Below are 12,913 nucleotides of genomic sequence, written 5' to 3'. Positions count from 1 at the left end.
CAAAGATGTACAGGTTAGGAGCTGTGGACATGCTATGATGGTGCCAGAAGAGTGGCGACACTTGCAGGCTGCCCCCAGCACATTCTCAGTAACGCAAAAAGATGCATTTCACTCTGTTTGGATGTACATATAACTAATAAATAAATATCTTAAATATCAGGACTGGAAAGGAAAAGGGCAGAAGCCAGACTAAGAAGATTGGGGGAGAGGGAGGAGAACAAGCTGGCAGGTGATAGTTGAGTCCAGGTGAGAGGGGGAAGATGGGGGGGGGGGGGGGATGAAAGGGAGTGATATAAGAAGCTGAGAGGTGATAGAAGAGGCAAAGGGCTGAAGGAGAAGGAATACGGTAGGAGAGGACAATAGACCATGGAATAAAGGGAAGGAGGTGGGGAACAGATGGACAGCATCATATCTGACCCTGTAGGAGCAACACATAGGGTATTGGTGACATTGGTTGGAGTATTTCCATTGAAATAATAATTTGTCAATTGAGCATGCAGTACTGGCTTAGATATTGGCTTCGAGTTTGATTGGAAAAAGCCCTATACAAAATAAGATATGACTTTCCAGGATGACGTTTGGCACCATGGGGTTATTTTTTTGCAGACTACCAGTATTTATCCTAGAAAGAGCAATGTGAGATGTGTATCCATATTTCCAATATGTTCTCTTGATGTACCAAGCTATGTATTAAGCAGTAAAACAGTTTTCTTCCTTTGGAGTAGTAAGGACCTCAATCTATTGCACATTACACCTCAACAGGTTTTGGATGCTTGAAATAATTTGTTTCATTTCCTCTAATTCCATCAATAGCTCTCATTTCAGTAAACACATTACCTTACAAAAAAAAAAGAAAAAATCAAAAACGAGGATGCTTTCAAAGTTTTGAGAGAGATTCTTTACCCATTTTTGTATCTTAATGGAAGTTACTTGAATCCATTACATCTGAATTTCAAAAAGATTAGTGGTGTTTCCTTTTATTGTATTAATGTCCATACCTCAGGAAATTTTTTCTTCTGGATGTATTCTGTGAGTGCGGGATCAAAGTATTTGGCATAGCCCTCATTTAGACTGTATATACTTCCTTTCTTCTTTATTTTTACATTCTGTTCCACAAGAATAAATTCGCCTATAGACTGAAAGAGGAAAGAGAATTATTAGAGTAATCAAGCAATACAAAATTTAGGATTAGAATTATAATCCAGGGTTTAGCACTGATTGTTGCAGTAATTACTACAATAGAGGTCATTGTTGTTCATTTGTATTAAAATAACTGCAATTAATCTGAAACAGACTGGGGAGAAAATTATCTATGATCCTAGCAATTAAATGCTTGTGGGTATCAGCCAGCAGTCGTACTTAGTTCCCATAAATTCTACTCCTTTGATACTCTCACAATCTTCTCCTTCTTAGATCTTGTTTCCCCTCCAGTTCTGAGGTGGGTAAAAAATGCTAATGCAGGAGGCACAGACTGCCACAGGTGGGACAGGAGGTACCTGATGGGATAAACTGGTGGAAATTTTGGGATGTACTGCACTCCTGCTATTTACGCTGGGCCCCCAACAATGGACTGAAAGTTCTCAATGGCATCCCAAGTGTTCCTTCTCCATCTTAAGCACTCGTGAGACAGGGATCTCCATGAATTGATGAGGATGTCACACTTTCGAGAACATCCTTGAATCTTTCCTCTGTCCACCTGATAATCTCTTACTGTGAAGGGACCTGGACTAGAATATCAGTTTTCGGAGTCTGATGTCAGACATGCAAATAAATTGGCCGGACAATCAGAACCAACTGAGCTTTACAGGGCCTCATTGCTGGGTACGTTTGCCTGGGAAAAATACACAGATATTAGCTCTCTTATCTAGCAAGTGATTTTGTGGAAACTGCATTGGTGGTATCTCTCTAATGCTATGAGATGCCTGTGGTAGGTAGTCCTTATCTCAGAAGTATCCTGTAGGATGGGATCAATGCTCCCCATAGACCTTGAGCTTTGTGCTAGTTTTGAAGTCTTGGTCTTCAGTCACTCTTTTACTCAGATGGTGCACTGAAGGTAATGGTGAAGTTCATCATCAGTGTCTACCTTGGCTGAGGATTTGGCTCCTGAGTTATCAGAAGTGGTGCAGTCTTTTCATTGGAAAGCAGTGTTATACAGGCAGGTTTGTGGAGAACATTTTATTGTGAATGTTAATTGTAGGGCACATTTTCTCATGTGCTTCAGTGCACAAATCAACCATGACCTGGGGCTTAAACTCACACTGTGTACCAACTTGAGTATCATCTGACACTGTAGCTTGATGACTGAAGTTGGGGTGAGGTTGGTCCTGGATTGATAGGTTGAACAGTTTCCCATTTGCCCTGTATATTATCTCCACTGCAGCAGAAAGTTGTTGAAGATGAGGTGTAGCATTGTGGCAAGAAAGATTGAGAAAAGTGTGGGGTGTTGGTGCAGCCTTGCGCTGAGGTTGGGTCTGTGTGGGCCCGTTACTTAAGATCATAGCTTGGATGTGAACATGAAGCAGCCGTGAGATGGCAGTAAATGTCTTTATGCAGCCACATTCGAAGAGGATGCTCCTCCCAATTGATGGCATCAAAGCCTTTTGTGCATTCGGAAAAAGCCAAGCACGAGAGTTGATGTTGTTCCTTGCATTTCTCTTGGAACTGCCACATGGTGAAGAACATGTACATTGTGGAATACGCACTGTAATTTGGAAAGCATCTCTTCATCTACTGGGAGGAGGTGGTTGAGGAAGATCGCAACAATGACTTTCTCTGTGACAGACTGCAGGGAGATCTCTTGTATTTATTGCAAGTGGATGTATCTCCTTTCTTGAAGATGACAACAATTACGGTGTTTCTGAGGCTTTTGGCATGTCATCCTCTTTCCACACATGGGAATAGAGAATGTGAATTTTTGATTGAAGCCCTCCACGCCAAGTATAAAAACTTCAATGAAGATGCCATCTTGCATTTGAGCTGGTATGTCCTTTTCAGCTTTTGGTCAGTCAGAGACAGCATTGAGGCTGGCCTGGATAGTTTGCTGTGGATGGAATCAAGGGGATTTATACCAAGGACAGAAATGATCATTGAGTAATTCTTTAAAGTTTTCCTTTAACAGGCCCTGACTGTGTCTCTGGAGGGAAATGATCAGTTGACATTTTGGGCCGAGACCTGATGAAGGATCTCAGCCCAAAACATCAACTGTTCATTTCCCTCCATAGATGCTGCCTGACCTGCTGTGCTCCTCCAGTATTTTGTGTGTGTTGCTCCAGATTTCCAGCATCTGCAGAGTTTCTTGTGTCTTCTGACTTTGTCTCTGTGGGTAATGATTTCACCACTGTTCTTGACTCTCATTGAATCATCCTTTTGGTGTTATGGCCATAGATGGCCTTGGTAGCACTGAAGAACTGTCTATATCATGGGTTACCAGCAAGTTTCTGGATCTCCTGTGCTCTTTCTACCTACCATCTGTACTTTAGATCATTGTTTTTCTGTTGGATTTCTGCCTTCAGGTGCCTGTACAACTGATTCTATCCTCTTGAGTAGCAAAGGTTCCAATCCAGCAAAGTCTGGCATTTGCATTAGCTCCTGGACATTCTCATCAAATCATTCCTGGTATTTGTTAGACGAGCCAAGAGTTTCTTCACAGGTAATAACTATGGTGGAATTCAGAGCATTCCAGGCATTGTGAACACTTTGTGGCTCCTGTTAGTTGGTGGGTTATCTATGAGGCAATCTCTGAGAAATATTGATTTTCTGGTAGCAAAGTTTTTATTGTCACCATTATATTGGGGCCAAACTGATGGAGATCAGGCTGTAGTCAGTGTACAAGTTTCTCGTGGATGATGCAAACATCCCTGTGATCAAGTGCTTGATTTAAGATATAATCTTGCCATATTTGACAGTTAGCTTTCTCCTGACTGAGAAGTCTAGAATCAGGGGGAGCAAACTCCAATTAAGGAATAAGCCATTTAGAACTGAGATGAGAGATTTCTTAACTCGGATGTTGGTGACTCTTTGTACTTCTCTATCTTGGAGGGTTGTGGAGACTCGGTCACTAAATTCACTAAGTTACCAGGATGCTGCCTGGATTGGAGAGCATGTCTTATGAGGACAGGTTGAGTGAGCTAGAGCCTTTCTCTTTGGAGCGAAGGAGGATGAGATGTGACATGATAGAGGTGTACAAGATGAGAAGAGGCATAGATTGAGTGGACAGTCAGACTTTTTCCCAGGGCAACAATGGCTAAAACAAGGGGACATAATTTTCAGGTGATTGGAGGAAGATATAAGGGGGATGTCAGGGGTAAGTTTTTGTTTTTTTTTACACAGAGTGGTGGGTGTGTGGAATGCACAGCTGGCAGAGGTTGTGGGGGCAGATACATCAGGGATATTTAAGAGACTCTTCGAGAGTTACATGAATGATTGAAAAATGGGGGGGCTATGTGGGAGGGAAGGGTTAGATAGATCTTAGAGCAGGGTAAAATGTCGGCACAACATTGTGGGCAGAAGTGCCTGTACTGTGCTGTAATGTTCTATGTCTATGTTCTATGAAAAACAGAAATCAATAGATTTGTGGATATTGAAAGAATCAAGGGATATGGGAATAGTACAGGAAAATATTACCTGGAAGGTTGGCCATGATCCAAGTGGCCTATTCATAGAACATAGGACAGTATAGCACAGAAACAGGCCCTATGGCCCACAGTGTTGTGCTGAACTAGTTAAACTAGAAACTCCTCTTATTTCTTATGTTCTTCTGTTAATCAGGTGCCACTGCTCAAACTGGGGCTGTTGCCATGAGGTCTTGACCTTGATTCTTCGGTGAACAGTATTGGTTATGACGAGACTGTGCTCTAAGCGTTTTGTCAGGAGAAGGACTCTGTTGGAACGAGCTTTCCCTACTCCCTCTGTGCTGACCATTCTTCTTCAACCCAGCCATTGAAGTTGCCCAAGAGTGGAAGTTTACCTCCCTCTGGGATGCAAGCCAAGGTTTCTTTAAAGTCAGGGTAGAAGTCTTTCTTAGCCACATCAGCAGTTTCCACAGCTGGTCAAATGTACTGATGACTTTAGCACGCTGCTTCTATGTTAGAGTAAGCTCAAGGGTCATGAGGCATTCAGTTATCCCACAAGAGGCATGGGTAAGAATTTAAACATACTATTTCTTGACAGCAGAACCCACCCCATGATGACAGAGTTGCTTTTCCAAAAAGTGGAGCATATGCCATCTTGTTCGTTGAGTCATTTCCTGCTCACTCAACACTATCAGATCCCAAGCTATGATAGTAGAGTGTTGTTCAAGTCTGTTGCTGTTGGAACTGCTCATGAGGGTCCTGACATTTCAGATTCTGGACTTCATATTGTGAACTGGAAGTTGCTTGTGTGTGATTTCTGTTAATGAGGGGTAGTCACTACACAACAGTTACCACATTGGATCCAGGATGACTATAGATCACGCTCTGCTGCACTCACACCTCACAGGGCACACATGTAGGCACTCATGCATGTATATACATGCACAGATGGGATCAAGCACAGATACCCTTACCCAGTCCCCTCCCTTCTTCCTCCACATACAGTCATTGACCCCTTGATCTTCCCATTCCTGAATCTCTTCTTCGGTGCCCCTGCTGCCACCTGACCCTTTCCCACTGTCCCTCAGACTTCCTTCCTCCAACTGTTACAACCCTTCCCCTGACTAAATACAAATTTCTGACCCACTCAACATTGCAATTTACCTAACTAATGATTATCAAGACTTTGCAAATTATAATTATTGGACTTTGTTTTTTTAAAAAAAATGATATTAGTAACTCTTATCACTGCGACTCAGGTTGAAACGACTGTCCATGTGTCAAGAAAAAGGAGGTGATAAGCAGTTTGTAGTGTCAGAATGCCCTTTGTGGTTTTCTGTGCAAGCGTTAGGCAAACACACCATGTTCAGGGTGTGCTAAATGCAAAAGCAGCTGTGTGCATATTTAGTATTTACTTCTATGTTTTTGACCAGCTTTTCTTTCAAAGATGTTAATGTCTTACTGTGATACCATTTCATGCACACTTGGCATTCTCTGGAACTTTGTCAGACAGCCATTGTTCAGGTTTGAGCTTTTGCAATGAGTTTTGTAAGACTACTTTTCCATGCAGGTGAGGAATGGGGAGGGGATAGACATGCAAAATACTTGAGTAATGACTGTACTATAAGTAGTTTTGCAATAATTTGAAATGAATATGAGATTTGGGCTTTGAGTCATTGTATAAACATTAGGAGACACAAGGAGGATGGCAAACGTAGAACTATGTTTAAACACAGTGCCAGTGCATCTCAGTGAGGATTGATAACTTATTCTAGTGCATTCCAAGTTTCAACCATCTTTGGCAGAAGATTGCTTATGTCATCTGTCCACCTCCTTCTGTGGAAACGAGCATTTGGTGATAATGACACAACCTGAATTGCTAACTTCACCAGCAATTTATATTCCATTTTATTTACCCCCCTCAACTCATCCCTCTAATTTCTCAGTACACAACAAAAGCAACGATGTTTTAATGGTGCATTTCCAAACATTCTATTGCACAAACATTTAGGCTGCGTATTAGATCAGAAATGGCGATAATTTTGTCAGCTACATACTGGGTCTAACATGAAGAAGTTGACACCTTGTCCCGTGGAGAGTGCTACTAGAGTAGCACTGCCATAGAGTGCATATCCAGCAGCCACCATGTTCCGTCCTGGTTCAAGAGCATCACGCTCAGTAAGAGACTCAGTGGAATCCTGCCAAAGTGAAAGAAATGATCTGTTATCCTGCTATTACCATTAAACAGTTGTATCTGTTATACTGAATGTATGTGTAATTGTTTCGGAAACACAAACAATGAGGTGCAGTGACTAATTAGTTGTGACTAATAATTCTTACTCAAGCATCATGTCTTTTTGTTTCCTGTGTTAAGAGTACTTCTGTTGTTTTGATGGTGATGTTAGCTATTAGTAAAGAGATTCAGAATTGTAATTTTAATTTCTGGCTCTCACCTTCCTCTGGTTCTGCTTCATTTGCATTGGTGTAATATTTACCCATCGTCACTCACAATGAAGCAAAGGTGGTTATGGATGGCAGTAGAAGGATCAAAGGTGCTTTTCCTGAAATACATGTCATGTTATCTGCCCAAAGATGCTTCAAAGGTGTCTTATTGTTGAGCTGAGCAGGTTCTATACTCCAAACAATCGCTTTACAATCATTTATCAGGGAGAAAATTACTTATTAAGTTTTACAGTTCTGAGCAACATGAAAATTAAGGGCAAATAAACATCCCCCTGCACTTTGGGAAGTTTGCATATTTCCTTCACCTGTTTATTGCTATCCTATACCAGGCCATGGTGAGGAGACGGTGGAGAAGTTCTTGGTTTACACATTCTCCCTGTGTCTGCATGGGTTTCCTCTGGGTGTTCCGGTTTCCTCCCACATTCCAAAAAAAACGTACAGGTTAGGAAGTTGTGGGCATGCTATGTTGGCACTGGAAGTGTGGCAACACTTGTGGGCTGCCCCCAGAACACTCTACGCAAAAGATGCATTTCACTGTATGTTTCGATGTACATGTGACTAATAAAGAAATCTTATCTGCAATTTTATAAATGTTGAGGTCCATCACCAATTTGAGGTTACTACTTCCATACAATTCTCATTAGTGAACTAATTGAACACGGATATTAAAGCTTTCACAGCCCAATCCTGTTTGCACTGATGTTCACAGAAGTGCTCTTAAAAGCAAGTGTTTCCAAGCAGCAGGAACCCCCAGGAAATTTTTTCCTTTCCAAACAGAAAGTGCTGATGTCAACAAAAATGAGGTCAGTTAACTCAACCCAAAGCAAAAATCTTCCTTAAGAAGTAGCATGTAAAGCAAAAACCGGCTAGTAAAATAACACATTTGCACTTTTATGTGTAAATCGCATATTAAAAACCTTTTATATATGCTTTGAAGAGTTTATGCCCAAGTCCTGCCCATCAGAAAATTGGACCAAGCACTTCCATTTGTGATTTACCATAACACATGGATCATTTCCCCACTGTATTTTGTACATGTAATAAAGTCATGAATGCAACCCATGCTTCTGACCTATTGACAGAAATTGGATCAAAAACTTGTGACCTATGACTGTCATTGTTCACTTGTAGTTAAGGAAGGAGTACGTCATACAGAGAAGTGGGAATCATGCATTGACTTAAAGTGCTGACTGTTTGTAAACAGGCTGCACTAACCAAGACCATTGTAGTTACGACTTGATGTTGGGGCTGCTCCAAAATATGAGAAGCTTTATTAAGCAACATTGTGGCTCTAAACACTTCCCTCGCCCCGATTTCCACCATCCTTCTTTGCCTCCACTCCTTCCTTTCTGTTTTCCTTCTCCATGGAGCCATTATGTGACTGCCACAAGGAGAGCTCTTTCATGGCTCTGACAACTTACCAGTAAAGCAGCATATGAATGAGGTAGAAACTGTGAGATCAGGCTTCTGATGTTTGTAAATAGAGAAAGGGACAGGGATTTCTTCAAGTGAGAAATACCTCAATTTAGTAATTCTCTCTTTATTAATTTTCATGATCTGGGCATTGCTGGCAAGCAAGGTAGATTGGTTTATTATTGTCACGTACTGAGGTACAGTGAAAAACTTGCCTTGCATACTGTTCATACAGATCAATTCATTGCACAGTGCATTGAGGTAGTACAGGGCAAAACAAAAACAGAATGCAAAATAAAGTGTTACAGCTACAGAGAAAGCTCCATGCAGGGAGACAATAAGGTTCAAGGTCATAACGAGGTGGATTGTGAGGTCAAGAGTCCATCTTATCATACTAGGGAACCATTCAATATTCTTATAAAGAGGGATAGCTGTCCTTGAGCCTGGTGGTGCATGCTTTCAGGCTTTTGTAACTTCGCCCAATGGGAGAGGGGAGAAGAGAGAGTGTCCTGGGTGGGTGGGGTCTTTGATTATGCTGGCTGCTTTAGCGAGGCAGCAAGAAGTGTAGACAGGGTCCGTGAGGTAGGGGAAAGGCTGGTTTCCATGATGTGCTGAGCTGTGTCCACAACTCTCTGCAGTTTCTCGCAGTCACAGGCAGAGCAGTTGCCATACCAAGTATGATGCACCTGGATAGGATGCTTTCTATGGTGCGTTGATAAAAGTTGGTCATGGTCAAAGGGGACATGACAATTTTCAGCCTCCTGAGGAAGTGGAGGCACTGGTGAGCTTTCTTGGCCGTGGCATCTGTGGTTGGACCAGGACAGGCTATTGGTGATGTTCACTCCTAGGAACTTAAAGCTCTCAACCCTCTTGACCTCAGCACCGTTGATGCAAACAGGAGCATGTGCACTGTCCCCCTTCCTGAAGTCAATGACCAGCCCTTTTGTTTTGCTGACGTTGAGGGAGAGGTTGTTGTCATGACACCATGTCACTGGACTCTCTACCTCCTTCCTGTACTCTGACTCATCATTATTTGAGATAATGCCCACTACGGTGGTGTCATCTGCAAACTTGTAAATGGAGGCAGAACAAAATCTGGTCACAGTCATGAGTGTATAGGGAGTAGAGTAGGGGGCTGAGGATGCAGCCTTGTGGGGTACCAGTGTTGAGAATAATCATGGTGCAGGTGTTGCTACCTATCCCTACTGATTGCGGCCTGTTGGTAAGGAAGTCAAGGATCCAGTTGCAAAGGGAGGTGTTGAGTCCCAGGTCTCGGAGTTTGGTGATGAGTTTGCTTGGAATTATAGTATTGAAGGTGGAGCTGTAGTCAATAAACAATAGTCTAACATAGGTGTCTTTACTGTCCAGATGCTCCAGAGATGAGTGGCAAGCAAGGTAAATTGGTTTATTATTGTCACATGTACTGAGGTACAGTGAAGACGATGCTCCAGGGATATGGCATCCGCTGTAGACCTGTTTCGGCAGTAGGTGAATTGCAGTGGGTCGAGGTTGTCTAGGAGGCTGAAGTTAATGTGTGCCATGACCAGCCTCTCAAAGCACTTCATGATGGTGGATGTCAGAGCCACCGGGCGGTAGTTATTAAGGCACATCATCTTGTTTTTCTTAGGGACTGGGATGACAGTGGTCTTAAAGCAGGTAGGGACCTCGTATTGAAGCAGGGAGAGGTTAAAAATGTCTGTAAACAGCCCCGCCAGCTGATCTGCACAGGATCTAAGGACACGACCAGGGACACCATCCAGGCCAGGTGCTTTCCGCGGCTTCAATCTCTGGAAGACTGATCTTACGTCTGCAACAGTGACTGTGGGTTCAGGTGCATTGGAGGCTGTTGGGGTGGGTGGTGACATTCCAATCCCCTTCTGTTCAAAACGTGCATAGAATGCATTTTGGCCAATACTTACTGATCATCACTAACTGCCCTTGAGAAGTTGATGGTGAGCTGCCTTCTTGAACCGCCACTGTCCTCCTAGTGAATATTCTCCCATGATGGTATTGGGTAGGGAGATGCAGGATTGAGACCCAGTAATGATGAAGGACTGGCAATAGATTTCTAAGGATGATATACAACTTGGAGAGTGACCTGCAGGGGGTAACGTAACCCTTGTCCTTTCTGGTCATAGAGATTCTTGGTGTGGGCGTTGCTGTCAGAATAACCTGGGAGAGTAACTGCAGTGTATTTTGTAGACAGTAAAGCCTGCAGTCAGAGCGCACAGTGCAGAAAATGAATGTTAACAGTGGTTGATGTGTTGCCAGTCAAGTGGATTGCTTAGTCCTGGGTGGTGTGGAGCCTCCTGAGAGTTGTTGGAGCTACACTCAACTAGGCAAGTAAAGAATATTCCATCATTCTCCTTACTGGTGCCTTGTAGAAAGGCCTTGTCAGGAGACACCTGGTTTGGCTTTAGGGCAAAACATCCACCCCAACTGAGTGAAATGCTTCTTCTAGACTAGAATTACTCATTGGATAAATACGCTGATTGATTGTGACTGCCTGCTGTGTACACCTCATCATCACATGCTGCACATATATCCATTGCAAATATTTTATTAGCGCACACCTTACTGCTGCATGAAGAGAAAACTTTGGGAAGGAGCAACTGCTGGGACCCTGAAGTGGGGTATAGGTCATTATGCAAAACTATAATGCAAAAATTAGTAAGGAAAGGAATAAAGTAAAAGATTAACTAGTGCAGCAGTGCTCAGAGGAAGGCACCATCGTGGGCAATGGGCAACGCATTCTCACAGGCAAAAAGTTAGTTTTAGTTTTATCCATTGCAATTGATTTCCAGAAAAGACAGGCTTATTTTTAGTTTTTGAAGGCAATACTTGGTTTATTTCTCTGCAAACATGTGGAACTTATGCAACTGATGGGAAATATGTAAATACACTTGTTTACATTCATTGTTCTGTGCTAAACCCCAAGCTCGCACAAACTCTGAACTCTCAGTCTGAGCTAGTTCAATACAGGCTACTGCCACATGCCAGAAGAAAACAGTCACAGGAGCTTAGTGCCCAAATGTTTCTTATTAACAGTCATTTCTGTTGCTTGATGAAATTTACTTTATACTTACTGATTTTGGTTCATTATGTAGGAGCTAATAGGGGGGGAAAAAGTCACAACAAAATTTAAATCAAAGCTTAGTAATAACTGAACAAATATGTGACTGGTTATTCTGGGCTTCAGGCTGCACTGAGAAAGTGATCTGGTGTGATTGCAGCAGGTCATCTTGTTAATGTGATTGACATGTTCTCGGTACAGTTTTGGGCCAGGTACAGGGAGTTTGCAGACTCTGTGCAGGGGAAATGGTTGGGATATCCAGTGAAGCAGCAGCAGCTCTTGCAAGACTTGTGCTTTTACCTGACGTGGTTTTGCCTGAGGGGTACTGCCAACAGTGAGCAGTATAGGGATGGAGGGGCTGCTGCCAGCTGAAGAATTGCAGCAAAAGAGGTTTACTTCCTATAAAGAGACACAAGAGTCTGCAGATGCAGGGTCTCAACCCAATACCTTGACAATTATTTCCCCCCGACAGATGCTTCTCGACCCACTGAGTTCCTCCAACAGTTTATTTTTTGCTCTTTCCTATCATAGCAGTCTCTAATGGGCATGGCAAAACAATTAGAGAAACACAGGACTGCAGATGCTGGAATCTAGACGAAAAACACTATGATGCTGGAGGAACTCAGCAGGCCAGGCAGCATCTATGGAGAAAAGCAGGCGGTCAACATTTCTGGTCAGGACCCTTCTACAGGACTCGGTTCTTCAGTCCTGAAGAAGGGTCCTGACCTGAAACGTTGACCTCCTGCTTTTCTCCGCGGATGCTGCCTAGCCTGCTGAGTTCGTCCAGCATCATTGTGTTTATCATAGCAAACCAATTGATTGCCATCCCCCCACCCCAGCACATATTCCTGCATGCGTAAGAAAAGGAGATTTTTCAGGCCTGGTGAATATTATGTGGGAGAAAAACTGTTCAGAATGTTCCTGCTTGAGTTTTGTGACCACAGTGGGGTTAATATCACTCTGGATGAGCAGAGGCCAGTTATAAGGCCAGTTTAAAAGTTGTTTATTTTTGGATTGCTGCCAACATGAGACTTGTGTTTCTGGAAATGATGGCACTAACAAAGCAGTATGAAAACATAAATAACTCCGCATAGACTGGAGATCTTAGTTGACTACATGGATTAGTCACACGCTGGCTGTACATTTATAAACAGTAATGGGAGTTGTTGGAGACATGCAAAGGCAGGGCACACATTTTCTAATTGTATTTAAAAATGAAAGTGCTTTTCTGAAATCTGATTAACAATAATTTACTTTTGTACATACACTGAGAGGCTAAGAACACAAGGGTTTTATTTAATCTGATCAAGACGGACAAAAACTATTTGCATAAAGTCTTTCTTCAGCCTTCCAACAACACCTCAGTTTTCCTTTTGTGAGTGAGTTTTCCCTG

General features: G+C 42.6%; 1 protein-coding gene across 1 annotated transcript in view; it reads right to left on the bottom strand.

Annotated features, from left to right (window-relative positions):
• LOC127572340 (fructose-1,6-bisphosphatase isozyme 2-like) overlaps positions 1-12,913 on the bottom strand; it is a 46,381-nt gene that overhangs the window by 18,562 nt on the left and 14,906 nt on the right. Inside the window, exons 4-5 of the mRNA XM_052019482.1 lie at positions 6,629-6,769; positions 999-1,136 (exon numbers count right to left, since the gene is read on the bottom strand). Of these exons, the coding sequence (XP_051875442.1) occupies positions 999-1,136; positions 6,629-6,769 (279 nt within the window). The remainder of the gene's footprint in view (positions 1-998; positions 1,137-6,628; positions 6,770-12,913) is intronic.

The sequence above is a fragment of the Pristis pectinata genome, chromosome 7 (genome assembly GCF_009764475.1).
Source record: "Pristis pectinata isolate sPriPec2 chromosome 7, sPriPec2.1.pri, whole genome shotgun sequence".
Taxonomy (NCBI): domain Eukaryota; kingdom Metazoa; phylum Chordata; class Chondrichthyes; order Rhinopristiformes; family Pristidae; genus Pristis; species Pristis pectinata.
The sequence above is the reverse complement of the archived record's forward strand: the minus strand, read 5'-3'. Positions and strand labels throughout refer to the sequence as shown.